Source organism: Poecile atricapillus, chromosome 2 (genome assembly GCF_030490865.1).
Source record: "Poecile atricapillus isolate bPoeAtr1 chromosome 2, bPoeAtr1.hap1, whole genome shotgun sequence".
NCBI lineage: Eukaryota > Metazoa > Chordata > Aves > Passeriformes > Paridae > Poecile > Poecile atricapillus.
The window spans coordinates 84037316-84060497 of NC_081250.1; the positions used below are offsets into that span (position 1 = coordinate 84037316).

Consider the following 23182-nt stretch of genomic DNA (forward strand, 5'->3'; position numbering starts at 1 on the left):
TGTCCAAAGATTCTCTACTCTGGCTTTTTTTGCTCTACTCTGTCAGCTTGAAGCTTAAATCATGAATTTTGAGTCATGTAACTTTTCTCATTAGAGAGAAAACTGTATCCGTTTTTCAGAAATGGTGATTTCAGAAGGTCCTGAATGTAATCATCCCCAGTAATTAGATCTAAGGATAGAACACTTGGTAATCTGCAATATATGAAATTTTCAATATGTTACAGATCATAATTTACCCAGCTTTTAAAATGATGACATTATCAAATGTATATTATTTAATTTAAACGCTTCATTGGGTGTTTAATTTAAGAAGAGAAACAAAATAATCCATTGCTCACCTGGTGCCCTACCACAGACACTTGCTAAGGGACACAGGGACGTCTATAGTAATGTAGGGAAGGATAATGGCAGGAAAGCAAAAGCATTTGAACATAATAATTAGCAGCATTTTCTTCTAGATTGGTAACTTTAAATCCATTAACTCCAGCATCCAAGGTGCAAAGTCTTTGTGCCTAATGTGGCCTGGGCACTTCCATGGGTACTACCTCCTGCAAAGTCACTGGTCCATATAACAAGACACATCTCTGGGGACAACCAGTGTAATGTTGCTCTTTGCAACATTCACCTCCTTTCGTGAAACTTTTGAGAAAGCAATTCCTCCATTAAGTTTGGTTGAGCTTAGACAGCAAGTTCAAAAAGTAACGAGGACAGCAGGATCAGACGTGTATGCATTATGTGTAAAGTATCATTGCAAAAGCTTCAATTTTTACAAACTGGATAGTAATAAAGAGAAAAAAAAGAGGGTAAAGAATAGGAAAAGTTTGAAAATATCTTCTGGAAAGCATATCACTGAGGCCTTTGTATCTAGGGGTTTATGCTCAGTAAGTTTTGGTTTTGGAAAATATCACTTAAGCTCCATGATGGTTCTCTGATTCTGCAGACTTAAGATCTTGGATTTTTTTATTTTTATTTTTTTTTAATACTACAGGATCAAGTGCCTGGAGTTTATACTCTAATCCTATAAGCTATGGGGAGAAGGGAGACTTTTGCACAGATATTGCAAATTCCTTATCTTTCCAGTTCTTGATGTAGGAAACAATTTCATTATTTGTAAGGATTTGTCTTGGTAGGAGACGAGAGTTTATAACTAACGACCATATAATAAATGTTTTTACTCTACACTAACAATATTAACAGAATATTTAAATAAAAACAATGTGTTTAAACACAGTTTTATTTAATATACCTACATATTTCAGAATATATGGTTTTTCAAATAGTTCAATGGAAAACAAGTACTTAACAGTAAAATTCATGTTACTGAAGTTCCAAAGAAAGTTAGAGAATGGAATTAAATATTGGTGTGAGCTACAGTGCTAAATCAATTTTGCCAATAGTTTTTATTTTTCCCTATCTTCCTGTAAGGTACATAAGTTGTGGGGGTTTTTTGTTGTTTTTTTTTAATTCCATTTGTTCATTAAGTTTAGGTCAATGTTTAATACAATAAAAGTCAAGAAATCCTGTGAGAACTGGAGAGAGAGCAAAGCTGTTGTTTTGGTTTTTTTTATTTTAGGGGGTTGTTTTTTCTCCAGTAATATTAAAGAGCAATGGAAGGATGAAATCTATTAACTTAAGATATGGAACAACATAGCAACCAAATTTTTTTATAAACCTTATGATAGTTGATATTGCCTTTACTGAAGAACTTTACTGTGAACAAAAATGTACCTAGAGACTCTTAAATATTATAAATAAATAAAAAATAATTTAAGCATAAATATGTCGCCCTGAAAACTCAGCTTCTGAGCTTGCTGACATGGATGACCTCTCTCTCCTCTTCACCACACCTCGACCTGTGTCCGTGTGATCTATTCATCTTCAGCGGCAACATAAATACTAAAGGGAAAAGTAATTATGATCTGTAATTTTATCTGAATTTCAGATTCTCTGTGAAGAAACCTAAACACAAGCCTAAGAAACACTTTGTTCATTTTTCCAATACAATGACAATGTAAAAACTAAAAATATTGGTAGTGCATCCTTTGGCTTTTCAAAACAGAAAAGCAAGGTAAAGTATGAAGACTGTTTATTCAAAAGATTGTGCATGTAAATACTTCATGTTATTTTGTGCATGTCCATGTGTATGTACATGCAAAAATGTTTTTGAGCAAAAAGACACAAATATTAAAAAAACTTCTGAGCCATGATTAACATCCACTTACCCTAGGTTACTGAAACTATGGTGAAAATAGGGGCATCAAAATTAATTTAATAATGTATCTTATGTCCTGTAATTATAAGAACGAAACACTACATTTTGAATAGAAAGTTATTTTTAACTCAGAATGAGCCCATATGCACAGGTCCTGAATTGAATCCTCCTCACTCTCCAAAAGTTTCACTATGAAATTTTAAATATTATTAAAATATTATGATTAAGATGGTAATAACACTTTTCTGAAATTTATATTGCCAAAATCTCTAGTAGAGATGCAAGTCATGTAAAAATAGAAAAATTATTAAAAGTAGTGGAACTTGTAGACATCTCATATACAAAAAGGCAACCTCTACTTCCCTCTAAGCCAAAATATGTGCATCAAATCTCTGAAGAGCTTGCAGGGCAAAGAAATTGATATTTTCAAAGAGAGATTTTCAGAGTTTTTTTTAAACAAAATCAGTCTTCTTTCCACCATTTTGATGCAAGCTTCATTATAGATACCTTTAATTAGGATATTTTACATTAAATTAAGTATATTATTTCTGTTCGTCATGGTTTAACTCCAGATATAATCTCAGCCCCACACAGTCAATTCTTCATTCACTGGTGAGGTGGTGAAGAGAATTGGAAAAGTGATAAAATCCATGGGTTGAGATAAAGACGGTTTAATAGACAAAGCAAAAGCAGCACACGTAAGCAAAGCAAAACAAGGAATTCATTCACTCCTTCCCATGGGTAGGCAGGTGTTCAGTCATCCCCTTGGAAGCATGGCTCCATCATGCATAATGGTGACTTGGAAAGACAAACACCATTACTCCAGACTTATTTTTCATCACTCTTCATTATTCTTCCCCCAGCTTTAAACCCTAGCCATGATGCCATATAGTATGGTATGGGGTCATTGGGATCAGCTGATCTAGCTGTGTCCCCTCCCAGCTTCTTGTGAACCCCCAGCCTCCCTGCTGGTGAGGTAGGGTGAGAGCCAGAAAAGGTCTTGGCTCTGTGCAAGCACTGCTCAGCTACAATGAAAACATCCTTGAATTATCAACACTGTTTTCAGTACAACTCAAAACCACCTACTGTGAAGCAAATTAACAATACCCTAGTCAAAACCAACACAGCATTAGATTTATACTTTGCTTAATAATAAGACAAATCATAAGCTAAAGGGGAGTTCCTAGAACATAAACCACTAGCGGCAAAAATCTTGTTTAAAAGAAGTTTTCTAAATGTATGACTTCTAAAGCTCAAATCTCCCCTTGGTGTACAGAGGGGGTTTTTTGTTTGGTTGGGTTTTTGTATTACAGGTAATAAGCAAAACTTAAACCGAAAATTATTATTATTTTTTCCCATGCAAACTGTGATTTACAGAAGTGTAGGAGAGTATTGAAGATCCTAAACTATAAATGGCAGAGGGGGAGTTTTAAGTTTTCATGAACACAAAGCAGAAAAAAATATTATAACATATCAATATTCATGAAAAACTAAATAATTTAGAAACAATTAATGAAGAGAATTGTAAGTACCACTTGTGCAATACTGTGTAATAGTTCTTCAGTGATTACTTGTCAGTGTTGGGGTTGGTTCTGGAGGTCTGTCCAATTCCCAGCTGCTGCCAACTTCCCGGGTAGTGGTCCCGTGAAGAACAGCCATCCAGGGGTCTCAGTTTCCAGCTGGAGGTAACCCGTTTGATCTCAATCTGAGGCTTCAAGTGATCAGCTCTTTTAGATGTGATTTCAGCTCTGTAATCAGCTCAGCTCATGGGTTGCCCCAGCCAATGTGTGGACAAGAGATGGGAGGCTGTGTAGCATTCCGTGGAGTCCTTTATTGGCAGGCTTCAGCACAGGGGGCCTGTGACGGTCAAATCCCCTGAACTGGGCAAAAGCTGGGGTTTTTATAGGGAAGGGGAGAATTGGGAACAGGACCAATGGTTTAAGACTGCAGTAAAATGACCAATAGTTTACAGGGAGATAACATGGGGTCCCAAAGTAGGAAGGGGTCCACAGCTTAGTCACCATGACTAAGCAGTTTTGTTATATCTTTGGGAACAGATCTTTTGGAAGACTGGCCTTCCTCCACATATCAGAACCAAAGAGGCATCAGAAAAGTGAAAAAAGGATGAACAGTAATGTGTCTTGAGTATACTTTTGACAAGTGGTATAAAGAAAACAAGAAATAAAAATGAAAAGATGAAAGCTATCCTACTTTAAAAGTAGTTATTGAAGGCTTCTTTATTTAATTTTTAAAAGTTGTTTAAACTGATTATTTATAATTAAGTCTTACAAATACACATCATTTGTAAGAGTAAAATGTACTTCAAACATTTTACATCATACATCAAGAGCTTTGTCTCTCTCTTTCTGTCTTCAGACTGCGATTTGAAGGCCTTATTTTATATGGCTGGACTAATGCTATTGCACAAATTGCCACCTTTTGAAGGCTGTGATTTCAACCTGCCTGAACAACTGACACTTTAGCACCACAATAAAAAATACCCTTCATATAACAACTCTCTCCTTTTCAGGAGGAATAATGAAACAAAGCGAAATAAAAAGGCACAACCATCCCTTTTCCCAGAGGAGTCATGCTTTGGGGACATCTCCTCCCCTCCAACCTTCCAGAGTTTCAGAGCTGCTGCACCAGCATGGGCACTGCAGCATACAGCTGCTGCAGCACTGCTGCCCCCGAGCACACCCTGTCCCCACCCTGGGCTCTGCAAGTATCTGTCACCAAATCCAACCTTGCTATTGTGTGGGGGTTTCCAATACCCACACCCACGCCCCACTCCTGCTGAGGCTCCTCTTCTGCTCCCCCTGCCCTGCCCAGCATTCCAGGGTCCCATGGAGCTTCTTCCTCTTTTTTCCCCCTGTCTCCTCACTGGAGCAGGGGACACTTCCTTCAATAAAATGGTCCCTGTATGAAAACATGTGATGGGATTTGATGTTTCAGATGATTCCCTGGAGTGCACGACTGCATGTCGACACTATGTACATATCCAAGACTTAATTCATATATTAGGCTAAAAGTGGTTGTCTTCAGTACTCTCAGATGTCCAGATCTTGTCTGCCTAGCTGCAAGGTTTTGAGTTTATGTTGTAATTACCCAGTCAGAGAACCAACTTTAACTTGGCAAAAGATCCTACATTTCAATTTTTGTTGTTCATAGAAAGGTCACTCTTAAAAAATATTCATCAGAATTTCAGTCCCCCTAATTTTTGACTAATAGCCAGCTATATTCAGCATGGATGTCCACTCTCACTGTCTTGAGTCTGGTCTAATGGAGATGATCAGTTTAAGTTATTCCTTGCCAGAGCAATTTTTATTTCAACTACAGAGCTACCTTTTGTTTTCCATTCAACTGTATACTATAAAATTAGGCTAATTCTTAGTAAAAGTAAGCTAAAACAGTGATAACTGTTTTCTAAATGCTGTGTGTTAAAGATTTCAGATTTTGTTCCAAAGATTCACCTGAGAACATATGAAAATATCAGAACCATAAATTGGCTTCTCTCTGCTTTTTATCATAGACATAGCATTGCCTTCCCAAGGCCCTTATTTTCTTCTGCCTTGCTCTAGCCACAAACAGCTGCTGCTGAACAGCAATGCTCAAAGGCTTTTGAACTCAAAGGTAAGTCTGTCATTCAAGTTGTTCTTCTACAATTAGCAATGGGGTGAACTGGTTGCTCACTCCAAGTCAGGGTTTAAACTATATAAGGCATAAAATGTTTTCAGTTTAGACATGGCAAAGATTAAATTCTTTACTCAGAGGTAATGCGATGGTAAGGAAAGTACTTAGTTATTAGTATTCAGATAAGGAGAAAAGTCTATATTAACTCCTTAGAAATTTGTCTAGCAATATGGAATTTCATTTTATTAGTGCGACCTATGGAAAAACGTGACTTCTTCATATCCTTCAAAACTTAAGCCTTGTATTTTAAAGTTTCAGAGAATTAAAGCATTATTTAGCTGGTGAATATCTGACTGGAAGATACGAGGAGGTTTCAAGAGAAATATTTTTCAAAATTAGACAGGAGTTAATACTTTTTAACAGCAACAATCCAGCAGCCAAGAGTTTAGTACCTGCATCCTCCTGTGGAGAAATGTAACTATCTGGGTTCTCACAACAGGCACTCAGGAAGGTACTTACCAATGAAACATTAGTATCCAGCAGATTTTCATTGCTCTCTTGAGTACTGATATTGCACTGCTACCATTTCAAATACAAAAAAACCCCAACAAAACAAAAAAACCGGAAAATTATACCTAGACTAAAAATTTCAGATACAGTGCCAAATACATCGGGAAATCCAGCCCTAGCCATGAGTAGAGCACAGCAGATGTAAAAGCATTACTGCAGCAGAGGGTTAGTGCAGCTGGGACTGTTTTGGAACGTCTGTAAAGCAAAATTCAGAAAAGATTATACTGGTAAGTCATCTAATGCAGCTCAAAAATAAATAACTACATAAATAAATAACCTTTTATGGACCAAGCCCTTGCTTAGATCATGAAAAAAAGTACCTCTAGCTTTTCTAGTGTGTTTCTGTCTCAAGTCTTTCAGCAGACATTTCATAACCGACCATTCTGTCCTTTTTTTCTTTTTGTATCAAAAAATTATAAAGGAGAAAAATGCAACTATATTTAGAACTGTCCATCAGCCACGCAACAGCATCAGTAAGTATTTCAACTAGTAAACCACGTACCACTTCGCTGCTAGAGCAGGCTGGCTGGGGAGCGCTAGCGCATGTGATGCTAGGATGCGGGCAGTCACAGACGGCACAGGCCGCCCGTCCCGAATAAACATTGCTCAGCCGTCCGTGTCCGCCACCAGGTCCGCAGGTGTGCGCGGCGGTGCCCCCGGGGCGTTCCGCACCGCGGGGAGAGCGCCCATCGCCGCACTGGGCCGCAGCGCGCAGCTCGCGTCCCGAACCGACGCCCCTACCACCGCCAAAAGTTTCAGCCGCTGGCGTGCGGGGCCGACCCCCAAATGCGCCCGCCTTGCCCCACTTTCCCTCCCGACAGCCGCTCGCCGTCCCCTGAGCGCGGCCGCGGCGGGGCCCTGCGGCAGGAGCGGGCTGTCTCCGCCCCGCACACCCTCCGGCGGCAGCAGGGGCGGGCAGGGCCGCTGCACTGCCGCCCCCCGGCGGGCACCGAGTCCCCTCCCCGCGCCGCGCCCTGCGCCTGTCCCGCACCCGCGGCGCGGAGAGAGTCAGGGAGCGCTCCATCCCGCCCCGCCGTCCCCGGGGTCGGGGGCGCCCGGCCGCCATGTGAGTGCAGCGGGGCCCGTGGCGGAGCCCTTCCCCGGGGCGGCGGGGCCGCACCAGCTGTGGCCGCACCGGCTGTGGCCGCACAGCCGCGCTGCAGGCTCGGCAGGTCTGCGGAGGCGAGCGGGCAGCAACAAGCCGCCGCTGGCCACCTGCCCGCGGCCCCGCCATGGGAGCCGAGCGCGGGGCGAGGCTCGCCGCCCCGAGCCGCCGCCGGGGCTGAGCGCGGCGCTAGCGCAGGTACGGAGGGACGGAGTCACGAACGCTTCGCGCCGGGCCACGGGGGAGCCGGCCGGGCTGGGAAAGGGGATGGCCCGGTTCCCTCCGAGCTCCACTGGGAGGGGGGTCGGGCGGCGCAGCCCAGCCCTCCGGAAAGTTTGGGCGGGAGGCGCGGGGCCCCGGCTCCCCCACGGCGGCCGGGCCAGACCGGGCCGGGCTGCCGGGCGGGCAGAGCGCCGTGCCGTGCGGTGCCCTCACCGAGGGCCGGGGAGTGTAGAGAGAGAGGCTTTTAAATGGCTTTGGGGAGAGGTACCGCTGCGATGGGGAGGCTGCAGCAGCATTGTTTGTCGTGGCCGGAGTAGTGTACGTATTTTGGCTTGGGGGTTTGCTGTTTTTGGTTTTTTTTCCCCGATTTGGTGTGCAGTGTTTCAGTGAGATGAGCCGGGAGCGCTGCCGAACTCCTGGAGGATGTGGGTTAAATGAGCCTTGGCTGCGGAAACTCGGAGCGGCTCTATCTTGTCTTTCGAACAGGGGCGAGGAAGAGGTGGTGATGTGTGCTGGTTTGGGTAGTTCGGAAGGGAGGTAATTTTACTGTGCTGGGGTTTAGTTGTCTGTAATAGAAACGTGCTCGCTGGCAGGTATTTAAACAAAACCCAAACCAACGTACTTCAGACTCAGTAAGGGGTTAATGAAAATCATCGTGTATGCAGACAGTATGCACTCAGTTGGGTAATTTCTATTCCGGACCCTGCTGGATTTTGGGGGGTTCCATTTAATTCATCGGGCGTCCGTCTTCTTCACAGGTTGTCATTTGAAAGTTAAAAATAACTCCCAAGCGCTCTGAGTTTTGTCTGCACCTGCCTTGGCAAACGATGACTTCCCGGAGTTCTCCGTGGTGGTCTCTTGGAGCCGAAGACGCCCGGTCGGTGTCCAGAGTCCTGCTATTTATAAGACTTGGGAGAGCGGGGGAGGAGGGATGCAGCAGCAGGCTGTTTGCCTTTTGCATAAACTAGCGAGGCAGGTTGCATATTGTTTGAGATGTTGCATCGGTGGAGGCGAGGCGGGGTGCGGAGGGCGAAGAAGTGCAGAGCTGAAGTATTCCTAATCCTTCTTTTCCTAGGGACTGTGGATCGATGAAGCACTTCCCTCCGATGTGAATGCAGTGTCCCCTGTGGGATGCAGTAGGTGATGCCCAGCTGTACTGCAATGGCAATTGGAGCTCTCTCTAGTTCTCTTCTCGTAACCTGCTGCCTCATGGTTGCCCTCTGTAGCTCCACCGTACCCGTACAAAAACTGGCCAAGGCTCAAGACAAACAGGAGATAAAGACCAGCCAGGAAAAGAGGGATCACACAAGGGACAGCCAGACAGGTCCAGGAAAAATGAATGAGATCGGCAGGAGCGGGAGGGAGGAGGGTAGCAGGGACTGGAAGAGCAAAGGGAACAGGAACTACTCGAACAAGGAGTCTTGGACTAAGCTAAAGCAGGCTTGGAACAGCCAGGGGACAAGCAGTAAATCTGGGAGCATTCAAGTGCAAGAACAAAGGGATGCTGCTCCTGAGGAACGTCAGGTGGCTGAAGATTCATCTCTCCCAGCATCTGTTGCAAGTGTCACTCCCGAGCCTCCGGAGGAGTACGCCTATCCGGACTACCGTGGCAAAGGCTGCGTGGACGAGAGTGGCTTCGTCTATGCCATCGGTGAGAAGTTTACGCCGGGCCCCTCTGCCTGCCCCTGCCTCTGCACTGAAGAGGGCCCGCTATGTATCCAACCCGAGTGCCCCAGGCTCCACCCTCGCTGCATCCATGTGGACACCACGCAGTGCTGCCCGCAATGCAAGGAGAGGAAGAACTACTGCGAATTCCGAGGGAAAACCTACCAGACCCTAGAGGAGTTCATGGTAAGGAATTAAACCAAAAGTCATTTTGTGGGTTGTTCTCTTGTTTAAAGCGGTATTATGATCTTTGACTGCTTTCTGAGAGTGTGTTATGGGTCTCCCCTCCTCTTTTAATTTTTATGTTAATATTACTTCTGTAATATTCTGCAGCCCTGTAAAATATTCCCCTTAAACATGACCTTTCTTGCTGTATGGTACTTTAACATTTTTAAATGAGAGTTCTGATCTTTATTAATTCCTTTGATATTTACAGTAAAAAATGCTACTTGGAAGGATGCTACTCAGTGGTGTCATGGATTTTGTGAAAATTTTCTGCAATACGTTTGTTTCCCTGTTTAACTAATAACTTAAACTTCTGCCTTGCAGGGATCAAGCAGGGTTTTGTGGGCTGACTTTTATTCCTAGTAATCCGTTTGTGATAATCCCTTCTTTTTTAACAGTCATATCTTTTTCCTTTTTAACTATTTAAGAAGTGCTGCCAAGGATGCATAATGTTTGCTTTCTGTGAATGACTATAGGTGTTCTTTTTAATAATAGCATGGTTTGCAGTTTAGATTGTAGTGATACCTAAAGAAAGGACTTGAAAAGCTTTGTGTTCAGGGAAATCCTTTTAAGACTAGGCTCTTTTTAGCATTGTTGTGCAAGGTCGTTATCATTGAAAATGCAAGATGTTACAGTGCACTCAAAAGTTTTGGAGTTGGGGCCAGTTTTCTGGTTGCATACCTTGTTTTTTTCTGTTTAGTATTTTGTTGTGGTTGAGACCTGTGAGCAGGCTCTAAGAATGGCTTGTGAATTCTCTTGTGAATGACTGTTAGGTACAGGGCTGTTCTAAAACCCATTTCTGAATACATCAGAGAGTTTAATGCTGAATATATTGAGGGGAGTATGAAATACAATTAAAGGTTCTGGAGCTGAGCCCCTCAGGATGGAGAAAAAGAAAATATATTTTTGAAGGCTGGAAGTTGTCACCTTTGCTCTCTGGTATTTGCATGTTCCTGAAAACTTTCATAATGTCTTTCCATGTTCTTCAATTTAAGAGAAAATAAATAATAGAGCAGAACTACTTTCTCCATAGTAAGTAAGAGCATTGTCACTTGCTCTTAGGCAGTAGCGTGCAGAGCACTGGAGAATTGCAAGGTATGGCAGAAAACATTGTATCATCCTCCCTTTTTCCGTGTCACCCCCAAGGGTTGCATTGAGCTTCAGGATGGCAGTTTTCTGCTTAAGAGGGAGCAGCTGCCTTAGCAGCAGCTAGTTGGTGTGACCTTTTCAGAGATGGCTTGTGAGAGCCTTTCTGTCCCAGCAAACTTAATTCTTAAGGGTTGGCCAAAAGATGAAGCTTCTTGATACTTTCTCCATAGGTCAGCATTTTAAAGGCTTCTCCCTGTTTTTCATTCACACTCTTCTACAGAGTTCCATTTCTTAGCCTTTTTCTGTAGTGGTGTTGTATTAATGGCTGTAAAGCAAGCCTAAAATACTGTTAAATATGTAGTGAGTGTAGAACCCTTATGTTCCCTAGTACATTTGAATATGGCTGACAGCCTTGGTAAAAATGGAGTGTTGAACAGTGACATTTACAGAAATGTTCAGAAAAGATTTGGGGTTTCAGCTTTAACTCCATTCATCTTTTAGCCCTTGTCTTCATATCTTTCTCTAATGAAACATTGATTCCCTTATTGCTTTGTTTTACCCAGCTTTGGACACACAAGTGAGAAGGGATGTCTGCTCAGGACAAGCAAGGAAAGTTATTGATACAATTAGGCAGTGGAACTGCAGCCTGATTATTTTCCTGCGTGAGAACCTTGTTTTTTAGTTGAGCTTCAGTGTTGGTTCCAATATTGTGAGCACAAGCTGTAAATGCAGCTGTTTGCCTAGGCCACTGCAATCAGTGGAGTTGTCTGGCAACACAAGATGCAGATGTAGTCAGGTTCTTGCAGTGGAAACAATTGCAAAATGCAAGCAACTGCACAGTTTCAAAGGTAATTTTGTGAATTTAAAGTTGCTGGTCTTAGAGGGGTTACTAATATGCTATCTCTTGATTAAGGTCAGGGAAACAGTTATAAATGGATAGTGATATGATTTTTCTCTGTATCTGCACCTACTATTTTCAGACATCACTGAAGGAAGAAAAAGGTGACCTCCTAATATTTAAGTGACATCTTTCCACAAACATTTATGTATAGATATGTAATTATGTATAAATGTTTGTGAGTCTGCTTATATACAATTCCTGTATGGTTTGGCATGGCAAAGAATTGCCTTGACTGGAGCCAGAAGCTGAGTGTGCTGGGGAATTTGATGTGTTTCTTTGATTTGCAGTCTGTCCTTCAGGCTTTGCTTGTGTCTGCATGTATGCATGCATTTTTGTGTTTTCCAAAAGGACATAGATGTCAGCACAAAACACAACTTGGGTGTAGGGAAAGGATGAGGTCTCATACAGCTGTTTCCATCAGCGCCACTCTGGTCACCCGTGGGTATTGTAAGGCAAGATAGCAGTGTGATCACAACATCCATATTAGTGGAACTGGTACCAAAATCTTTATTTGGTGAAATGCAGTGGGTGTTAAAGTTCTGCACTGAAACTGGAGGTTTCTAAAGCACATAGTCAAAATCATCCAAGTAAAATTTGAAAATGAAAGCTGATGTATAAAGTCTTACAAAACCAGGAATTATCTTCAGAAGTGCAATGTTTTGGAAAATACCTATAATTTTGAAAGCTGTTGTTTTGTGTATTTTAGAATGTCCTTGCTACCACAAATGGTATTTTTTTGTGGGTGAGTTACTTGGAAATCTGGAAGTCAACAAACCCAAATGAGTTTTGAAAGATCTGTGGTGTTTTGTTGGCACAGAGGAGTAAAAACCTGGCTGGTATGTTTATTATTGTCAGTGTAACCCCATTCATGCTCACCTGAGTTGTGTCAGTGGCAAGAAAATATTAGTAAAAATTCCAGCAAAAAAGAAAATAAATTTGGCATTATGACAGATTTTTTTTTTTTTTTTTTAAAAATCAATGTTTTCAAGCCTTAAGGAACCAGATTCAGATTGTATATCTGTTATTAATCCAGCTTTTTTGTTGGTTTTGTTTTGATGTCATTTTGGTTTGTAATAAAAATTGGACATGTGGTAGGGGAAGGCTCAAATTACTTTGGACTACAAATGATTTGTCACTTCTTATTTATGACAATTTACATTAAGCTGCTGGATAGACCTACTACCCTTACCAAGCTATAGCTTTCTTCACACCCCACTAGCGGAAAACTTAGCAGTTTACACAGTAGTGCATTTGCCCTTTTACAGTGCCTGCAACTCCTATACCTCCGCTCATAAACTTCCCTTTAAACAATTCTAAAGAACTAGTTTGTTTTTTTACCATCTGTAGTCTATTTTCTACAGATTTTATGGCTGCCTGGTGAATACACAGGACTTCTGTTGCCTCTTGTTGTCTTCCTGAAGTTTTTTCATAGACAAAACTGCTGCTTCTGTAGAGTTAACAGCTTCATCTATAGACCATGGAGACGTGGTATCATTAGTCGTCAGAGAGAGATTGATAGAAGGTATTATTTCCAGTCCAGCCTGGTTATGTCAGAAGTACTGAGCGTGAGTGCTGCTGGGCTGATTGTTCCCTACAGGAGCAAGTGGGATGCTCCTTGCATTAACTGCCACTAGGAACTCTGCTGCAGGGAATGCGCTTGCATTGCATGAGTAGAGGGGGGAAATGAAGGACCAAATGTGTCTTTTCATTATGATTCATTAGCTGCTGTTACGTAAAGGCACTGTCTTATTGTCTCTCCCTCTAGTGATAATTATGTCTCCAAGTATTGAGCTGCCATTAAGGTGCAGAAAGTGGGGGTTTTCTATAGTTCCTGCTGTATCCTGATGATCAGTAAAAAACAATGTGCTATTGTTTAGTCCAAAGATGTACAGATAATGGCTGACAGTGATACCATTTTCGCAGTCACTGTGGTTTACTTGCATGCCTAAAAAGAGCTTTGTAGAATCAAGCTCATGGAAACCTTCCTTACTGCTGCTGCCATTACTCAGGTTGGTGGGTTGTCCAGATGACAGTACTTACCAAGAGTGCACTATAAGTATTCCTCTGGAATCCCGTGATATATTATACTAGAAGTGTCTCCAATACTGCAGTATCACATTAACAGTGTACTCTGTTCATGAAACATGTAGTCTTCAGGTATATGTGCTGTATAGGACAGAAATGTGTATCATGAATCATCATTATTAGATAAGAATTAGATTAGTTTTGTTTTTCAATCAGTAGTAAATGATTTATTTTTCTGAGAATTTCAGGATTTGTCAAATTTGGAAATCTAGTAAACCTATATAATTATAATTTTACAGAGGAGAGATTTTAGGAATAGCATTTGTGTGCTGCCTTGTTTCCTGATTGTCATCAGATACTCTATTTTTTACACAACTTCCAATATCAAATGACACAGCTGCTAAGCAGTGTCCTGGATTAAGGAATGTCTGTTATGGTAGCTACTGATCTCATTCAACCCTGATGGTTGCAAATTTGCATCTTTTCCAAGTCATGGCAAAAAGTTTTACATTTGATTGAAAGCTGTAGGTTTACCTTGTTGATCCTGATCCTTAGAACTGAGTGCTGGTCTATTCTTTCAACTAGGATTATATATTGTATAATATTTCTATATTAAAATTAATATTAAAAATCAGTCCTTAAAAATAATATTTTTATAATTTAGTAAGTATTGTTTCTACTTGTAACTGTAGAAGAAAGGATTGACTTAATACTTAGGAGCTCAGGTTTGTTGACATTCAAAACTTCATGTGTGTTTCAAGTGATTACTTGACATACCTGGGCTTTCAATTCTGAGTACTGGATCAAAAACTTCCTCATCTGCAAACACTCCAGCTCTGGAAGTGAACGTGACAGTTTAAAAACAATTACAGGACGAAGTCTGTAATAATGATCTTCTGCACTGGGCTGTCAGTCTCCATATGGGATTTCATAAACATATGCTGTGGTGTTATCCTTGGTAGAGTGTAAAGCAAAGAGAAAACACAAGGTGAGTAGCTAGCAAAGGAAACCTGAAATAAATAATAGTAACAAAAGCAGAAAGCAACACAGCAGGAGACCCTATTTAGGCTTTCTAAGCAGAGGGGAGGGCGAGAAAGGTATGTGAGTGCATAAGCAAATAAAAGCCTTGGTAGGTGGGAAGGGAAGTAGCAAAGCATGAATGAGCATTTAGTCGGAGATGATGCTTTGCAAGCATCAGCATGTTTGAACTTTGGAAGTGAGAAGGATGTGAGAGGCAAGCAGAGAACAGATTTGAGGAAAAAATGTGGTGGGCTGCCTAAAAAATAGGGAGAAGAAGCAGATGATGTGCAAGTTAGACATCTGGGTGGATGATTCCTCATGGCAAAGAATTCTTTTCTTTTTTAGATTTTATATTTTTTCTGCTCTTATTGGAGAATTGTAGTGGGGGATTGTCTGCATCAGATGGAATCTGGAATGAAAAAGGATCCATAAAAAGAACAACCTCCTTCTTAAGTAGATCAGTAATCTGCACAGATTATAGAGGATCACTAATAATAACTTTCAGCTGCCTTTTCATCCTGTATTCTGAGCATGGATACCCATGTGGGTTTTTGGAGTGCACCAATGAGATTTACAATATAGCATTTATTGCTCTTCACGTCCTTGCTTCCCTCTATCTTTTGTGGTATGAGGATGTCAGCAATGCAAGTGTGATGTGCCTGGCCAGGAATGCTGAGGAGGACAGCTGGAATTGTACATGTGGCAAATACAGACATTTCAAAGCCCATTTTTTCCTAAAGAGTCTTGCTACTCTTTTATTGAGAATTAATTTCTTTAAAGTAGGTCTTTCAAGTAACTATCTCATCATATTCCTGTTCTGTAAGAGTTCTTCAAACCCAGTAACATTTCACTAGGTATAAAAGAATTCCTGTATTTTCCTTCATACCTTTCTTTGAATTTCAACTTCTTTCAGAAAGTTACAAGTATTAGAAGAATTGCCTAAAAACAATTAACCTATGGGAAATACCTGAATTCAAAAAGATTTTTTTTTTCCTGACTTCTCTTTGAAAAATATAATTTTCAATAAAATGTAACTTCCTGCTACCAAAATACTCTCAAGTCTGAAAAAGATTATAGTAAGGATTTCCATTAAAAGAAGTTTCAAACTTCATTTAGCAAAACTTTTCATTTAAAATACAGTTTTTTCCTCTAAATTATTTTTTGAACCTCTAATTGAACCAAACTAGATTATGAATTTAATTTTCAGGAAGTTCATTAGAAATTCAGTCAGGTAATTTTTGTTTTATTTGTATTAAAAGTCTTCATTGTTCTTGTTTTCAACACCCCTCTGACTTTCCCATTCAGTATGTAGGTTCAAAGAAGAACCTGTTTTGTTTTGGTTTTCTTTTCTCACTATGGTTCTATAATTTTGCAGGTGCCCAGTCTTGCTCTTTGCATTATTTAGGCTAGAAAACCATTTGTTTTAGAGTGGGGAGGAAAAAGATGTGAAGGAAAGAGCATCACAGATGAGAAGGTGTGCATTGCACACTCCAGGAGTGCGTTAAGTGAAGGAGTTAAAGTGAGTGGGTTTGTATTTCAGGTTTCTCCATGTGAGAGGTGTCGCTGTGAAGCCAATGGCGAAGTGCTGTGCACGGTCTCAGCCTGTCCCCAGACCGAGTGTGTGGATCCGGTGTATGAGCCTGACCAGTGCTGTCCCATCTGCAAAAATGGTGAGTGGTGGCTTCAAAACTAGGAGGAGGCCTCTCTCTGAGAGATCCATGTTACTCTGTTCTGCTTTTTAAAAATAATTCAGGTTTCTTTCTTTTTTGTCAAATGGAGACGGAGAAGAGTTGTGTGTGGATGGTGTAGTCCTGTTGTGAGGAATCAGATCTCCCTTGACTGGGGTGGACTCAATTATGATCTATGGAGATTTTTCTGTTACCCAAGAGACAGTTAGGATGTTAAAACCAGCTTTTTATGTATCTCTTGGATATATAATTTTTATGAACTCATTGTGGCTGTGTTTTATATAGGCACACAAAATGGGACTCAGACTCTTGATATTATTTGCCTTTCAACATGAGCAGGAAAAGCTGCTTTTGTTCTCTGTTCATATTTGTATCCCTTTCAGATTTCTTCTCCCTTTTTTCAGTTTGGATTTTTTTTTTGTTTTTTGGTGTTTTTCCTTAAGGCAAATCAAATGTACCTTATTGAGCTCATCTAATTTTCATAACTAAATGAATTAAACTCCCAAGTTTAATTGAATATTTTTTGTAACTAAATTAGGCATAAAGTGTCTCTAGTCCCAGCAAGGGCTTGCATTAGATCAAAGTCTTAGTCTATTTAGAGGAAAGAAATTACATGACATACTAGCTCATCACTTATAAAAAAGAAATTATAATTTATTAATAGAAATGAAAGCTGCAAAATCTCAAATGAAATTATATTTTAAATTAAAAAAGACATTTAAAAATACTCAGATAATGTGCACACATCTATTATTTCTCTTGAATAGGTGGGTTTCATTATATTAGCTAAAACAAACTGCTTAAAATTGTGGGAAAGTTGAGGGAGGAGAGAGTGTACAGCATATGGTTTCTGCAAATTCAACAGTAAATGATAAGGGATTGTTAATTGCATTGGAGGAGTTTCATTTGTATGGATATAAAAGTAATTGCTTCACATCCCTTAATTGGTTGTTACAACCCTGAAGGAATTTATTCTCGGCTGTACAGCTTAAGGGCACTCTTGTTTCTGGAGATGAGGACAGGCATTTTTCGAGGCATTTAGGGACACTTCTTGAGAAAGTCTGAATTTGGAAGCTGGTGATGTCATAGCTAGCTAGTCCAAAGGATTCTTTAGCACTTATTTGATGGTAAGAATGTCACTGACATTTTGTGTGACATGCTTTGCTGCAGTTCCCCAGGTCAAAGTGGCAAAAGGTCTGTTTTCAGTCTCAGGAATGGAGTTACGAGCTCCATTCAATTTAATACAAGAATACATTAAGACACAGTAGTCTTTCCCACTGAATTTGTCCAGTGATCTTAACAGCATTTGGAGCTGGGCTGACCTTCCACCAGCACTCATTCTCCCACAAGCAGCAACACAATGCACAGTTGTGGCAGTCTCCCATTGATGGCTCTCTTTCGGATTAAGGTGGTTTAGCAGTGCAGGGCTTGGCTGTTCACATAGATTCCCTGACACTTTTCTCAGAAATGATGAAAAGTTACCAAAAATGGTACATGAAATATACCTTTTGTTGTGAGGAAGCTGCCTTTTCAGTCCACCAGCAAGAAAAGGATGATCTTGTCCTCAGCCTCTGAATCCCCAATATTACTTGCATGTTTCTCCCATGTAACTGTGAGCAGGCATCTCTGACCCAGTTTCAGACCAAGGTGACCACAGCTGCCTGTTTCTAGTGATCTGTGCTGTCACTTCTCTGCATGTCAGAGAACCAGCAGTGGCTTTCCTTGTTAGCTTTTAGATGAAGAATAAAACTATTAACAATAACAGCAAGACCAAGGTAGCTCAGAAGCAGCCCAACTTTTCTGGTTCAGCAGTTTCAGTATAATATCAAGAAATTTCTGAGGAAACTTCCCCGTCTGGGAAGTGCATTTTAAAAAAAGGACTATTTGCTTTTAGAACTTATTTTAAAGTATGGTACACGTGCAGTTCTCTAGGAACTTCGGTGAATTGCTGAATGTTTTTAATTAGATTGGAGCAAAAACCTACTGAGCAGGAAAACCTAGCCTGCCTCATCCTTTCATTTTGAAGCCTGCTGGAACAAATGTGCTGTGAATGTGAGTTGGAGAAACAATCACTGCATTATGCTTCAGGCTTGATTGTTACATCTATGACATTAATGACATCATGTTAGCAACACAAAAAAGCTTTGGCTGATGTACAGGGAGCTCAGCTATTTAACCTGACTGGTGGGAAAGGTGGAAGCGTAGAAAACATCCAAGTGAGGTAACTGCTATCATCAGCAGTAGAGCAAGAAGGGGTTGGAGGTGAAGTTTGGGTTCTCTACATTAACTAGAATTTGTGTGTTGAAAATGCACACGCTCAAACTGGTTTCCCTGCTTTTCCTGCCACTTCTTAATGTATAACACCTTCCCAACTTGCCTGGTGCAAGATTGCTGGCAGTGAGTGAGTGATTGACCCAACAGTGAGACCTGAGCAACTACCTCTGTCACTATTAAGAATGTATACAAATGCCCGATTAAGGAGTATGGAGGAGATCTAGTGAAAGCCTGTGATTATTGGAAATTAATGAATTCAGTGTCTTGATAGGTGTGAGACACTGTGCCTTTTCTCTTGTAGGAAGGCAGGTATTTGACTTCTCCATTTTCACAAATTTGCTGGCAACCCTTACAAGGAGGGGCAGATACGTAACTGCACATTTGGCGTACAAAACTGTGAGCATATGTAGGTACAGACTTGCTTTGGATGTAAACAGTAGTGAACTAGTGAAGAAGACTTGTGGAATTAAGGAATAGTTGTATGTGTCATATTTAATAATCTTCTGTATCGCATCCTGACTTTCAAAAAGAGGCCTAGATACTTCCATAGCTGAAAAAATTATTTTCTCCTTCATGGGCAGGGACAAGGAGTGCTTTAAAGGAGCATTTGCTCTGAAAAGTAGTATATAGAAGATAACACCTCACTGAGGTGATCCTGAGGGATCAGGGAAATTTTCCTGCCTTTTATGTCTCAAGTCACTGCAACGGAGGGAGTTGTTTTGTGTTTATCTTATATAAATGCCCTGAAAGGAAACAGGGTGAGAACAGAGGGGAATGGAGGAAAGGCTTTCTTATGTGGATTGATGAGTTAAGCTTCATGATTTTGGTAACCATTAGCATCAGCCACAAGAAGAAACATCCATAAAGTTAAATCTGACTTCAGAAAGTTGCATTAAGTAACAGTGCCGAGTTCGAATATCTATCCTGCTATACAATATTAGCTTTGTGGTTACTTCTGTGAAAGACATATCTGTTCACAGTGCTACCAATAACCTTAGATTCAGATAGAGCTATTTCTTCAGCTTGTGCAGAGTTAACGGTAAAGGTAATGGGCACTCTTTCATTGGGAAAAGTCTGTGTATCTGTCACTGATGCGTTTGGGGCTCTGGAAGGGGGCAAGGGGTAATACTGGTAGTGAATTATCTTGCTCTGTATTAAATTACCCTGGTTGTATGTGTTCCACTTCTATTCCCAGCATTAGAGCCCTGATAGGTATGCACGGCTGAATTCTGCTGTACCTGAAGCCTGCAGCCATGGAGCAGCCGATGAAGTTGAGGGTGGCCCCACTCCTGCTGGTGTGCTTGCAGGAAAATGAGATTAAACCCATAACTCACGTGGAGCTTGAGGGGAGGAGTTGTGGTTGCTAGGCCAAAAATCATTTTGATCTAAGGTCCCCAAGAGATTTTGTTTTCTTTATATGGCTGAAAGATTGCCCCAGATAAAATGAAGAGGAGCCTGTTGCCTTCCTTGCAGTCATCTATCTGTGCGTCAGTGTCGTTTCTCTGTCTACAGCAGGGAGAGCTGAGCTTCTCCTTTTGGCAAAGGCTCATAGCTGTACAGTCAAAAATAAAAACACTGATGCCCGCAGGATCAGGGCTGTAACATTTTCAGGAGACGTCTGTTCTTACTGGCTGTGCGATAGGGAGACTTCACTGATTGCAGTCATTTCAGGTGCCTTAGGTGGAATGAGTGAGGACCTTATTTGTGCTTATAGTTATGGTTGAAATACATGCATCGTTTGGTTGAAATAATTGCTGCTAATGAGGTGCAGGTGTAATGTGCTGTGGCCAGGGAGGGCATGTGGTGATGGTTTTGCATCCCTGTGCTGTGAGGTTGACTCACTGAAACTTGCTTTAGTACCTTTCCATACAATTAGAGTGTTTAGGCCTAAGGTGACTTTAAAGTGCTTCTGAATGGCAAGTGGGGACCTCCATCTGAGAGAAGGAGTTCTCAAGGGAGCAAAACCCTGGTAACAGCTGGCAGAGCTGCTGTCCTCTTTTGCTACTGTTTGTAAAACAGGACTTTGTCCCCCCACAGGACTTTGTCTCACCTCAGGACTCAAATCTGTTAAAAATGGTGCTGGTTGCTGCAGTACTGTTCCCCCTGTCATCCCTTTAAGATCCAGGTGGAGAGAGGCTATGTTGGGCTGAGAGACCTATCTGGCCAAAAGAAAGATGAGGATGTTTATTCTGTGCCCATGAAGGGAAGTTGCACCTTGGCAGCTCTCACGTGAGCTAGCTGTTTGCTCTGCCCTGCAGCCCCAGTTTTGCTCAAGTACCATGGTGAATCTGACCTGTAAAAATTAATGTCTTTCTGCAATGTGTTTAAATTAAGTATGGTATGTCTTTAACCGTGAATGCCTTAATCTCAGCAATGAAGAAAGTATCATCATGCTGGCATCCAAGCAGAGGTCCAGGCAGGACTGTTGAAAACATCAGGAATGTAACTTCTGTAAGATTTAAGTAATCAGTGCCTTTGATTATCCTCTCTTCCTCCTTCTATTGTCACTTTAAATACCTTTTCTAGTCATGCTTTGGCAGCTAATTTATATATAGCAAATGAGATCCAGAAGTTTTAAAGCCTGAGAGTGGTTTCTTCAGTCCACATTATAAGGAGGGGATCAAATCAGGTGGTCATGGTGGCCTCTTCTAGATGTAAAATATAGGTATCATAAAATGATTGTAAATTCTAGTTGATAAGATTGAAACAGCATTTCATTTATTAAAAAAAATTGAATGTACATTAAAAAGTAATGACCTCATATGAGAAAGAATTCACTTTAAACTAATCCCAGTTCTACCCACACAGAATGTACCAATGTGATTTGTTCCCTTCTAATGTGTTTACTTGAGGCATTTGAATGCTTGTGTATGCAGGGTAACATTTGCTTCATGTTTCTGTGTGCATGAGTCGCTTAGCAAAATCTTCTGCGTGGACTCTCCACTTTAATAGACTGTATTTCACAAAATTATTTATAATACAGGACTCTGAATCAAGAAATATTAATGTTCTAGGGGAAATTAATGTTTCAGGGACAAAAACACCATTTAAGTTGCATGAACAGCTGTATCTGATTAAAATTGCCTAGAGATTATGCAGGTAGGTTGAAAAACTGTAGCAGATATTTTGGCAGTCATATATTGAAAACAGCAGTCTTGCTTCTTTTAGTCTGCATTGGGTGTTTAAAGTGGCTTCCAGATCTGGTAGGTGAAATTGGTAAACTAGTTGCAGCAGTTTTTATTCTTGGTTTCTGCTATTGATGTTCAGAGGAAGTTTGGTCTGTATTGTCTTAATTCAAGGAATTCCTTCAAACTCATTTCATCTCTCTGCTCACTTTATCTCTCTACTGTGGGAAAGTTGGTAGCTTCATAGGCCATGTGTGCTTCCTGTGCAGAAAACATAGAATTTTATTATTGTGCCATTTTTTATATCCAAAGCTGTTTAAATGCATGTGGATCAGCACTGCAAAGTGGGCTGAGCAAAACCTTATGCCAAAACCACACAGGCCTTGTTATTTCCAGCTCAAATCAATGTGCATGCATGTGTGTGGATGAATGATCCACTGTTGGCATTGCTTGTGTTCAGCTGGCTAAGTAGTGATAGGTGCTGTTATTTCCTGCAGGGGTGTGTATTTAGCGTGCAAGTTATGTTGACTTCCAGGGTATACAAATTTTCCTAAGTACAGAAACCCATCAGAGCATGAAAAAGATCTGTCTGAAGATATGGCAAAAGTATCTAGTTATACCGAGCCTAGATCAGTTACAAGGATAAATTAGTTGATATGGTGTGTATGTATTTATTGCAAATAAATATTGTGTGCTTTTTTTTTCCTTCAAGAGGCCAAAATGCTCTAAGTTGGGAGTTTTCCTGTCAAGAGGCAACTATAAGTGCCCCTGAGTGTATAATGTCCCATTATTTTGCTCAGATACATGAGGACAATCAGAAATTATACTAACCTTGGTATTTAATGTGGTACTTTATACTTAAGTGGAAGGATGTGGAAGAGCCTATTAAACTATAAAAACAGTGTATCCTATAAAGTTTTCAGAACTCACTTTTCAATATTTTTTCATTACAGGCTGTTACAATGAGCCTGAAGAGCATTCAGTTTTTTGCTCCTTAATTGATAATGCAGGCTTAAATTGTATATCAAAGCTAAATTCTGTTGTATCAGTTCACTTTTGTGGCAGGTGCTTGAAGGGCTTGTCATTTTACTGTAAGTTGAAGCAAAAGCCAATGGTCATGTGCCCCGAACTGTTGTTTGGTGGTGACGGTCCCAGTTGATTGTGGGAAAGAAGCCGGTTCCTCGTGGTGGTCAGAACTTCCCTGTGTCACAGCTGCCTGCCTTCTTAAAGTGTGTTCTGTGTCAGCCTCAGGAGCAGAAAAATGAACATGCTTACTGTGCTGATAGAAAAAGAACAGACACTGAAATCCTGTGAGGAGGAGATTTGCTAGCAGCTTTCATGCTTCTGATGCACCTTATAGTGATTGTCATGGCAATTTCATGTATCTGCCATCCAGTGTAGTTCTGGATGCTGGTTAGGGTTCAGGAA

At 40.9% G+C, this 23182-nt stretch overlaps 1 protein-coding gene across 1 annotated transcript in view; it reads left to right on the forward strand.

The window, feature by feature from the left end:
• Nucleotides 1-7581: 7581 nt before the first annotated feature.
• The window catches only part of VWC2 (von Willebrand factor C domain containing 2), a 56679-nt gene continuing 41078 nt past the window's right edge, over nt 7582-23182 (forward strand). The window contains exons 1-3 of the mRNA XM_058831909.1: nt 7582-7718; nt 8818-9593; nt 16208-16337. Coding sequence (XP_058687892.1) covers nt 8886-9593; nt 16208-16337 — 838 coding nt within the window. The 5' untranslated portion in view covers nt 7582-7718; nt 8818-8885. The remainder of the gene's footprint in view (nt 7719-8817; nt 9594-16207; nt 16338-23182) is intronic.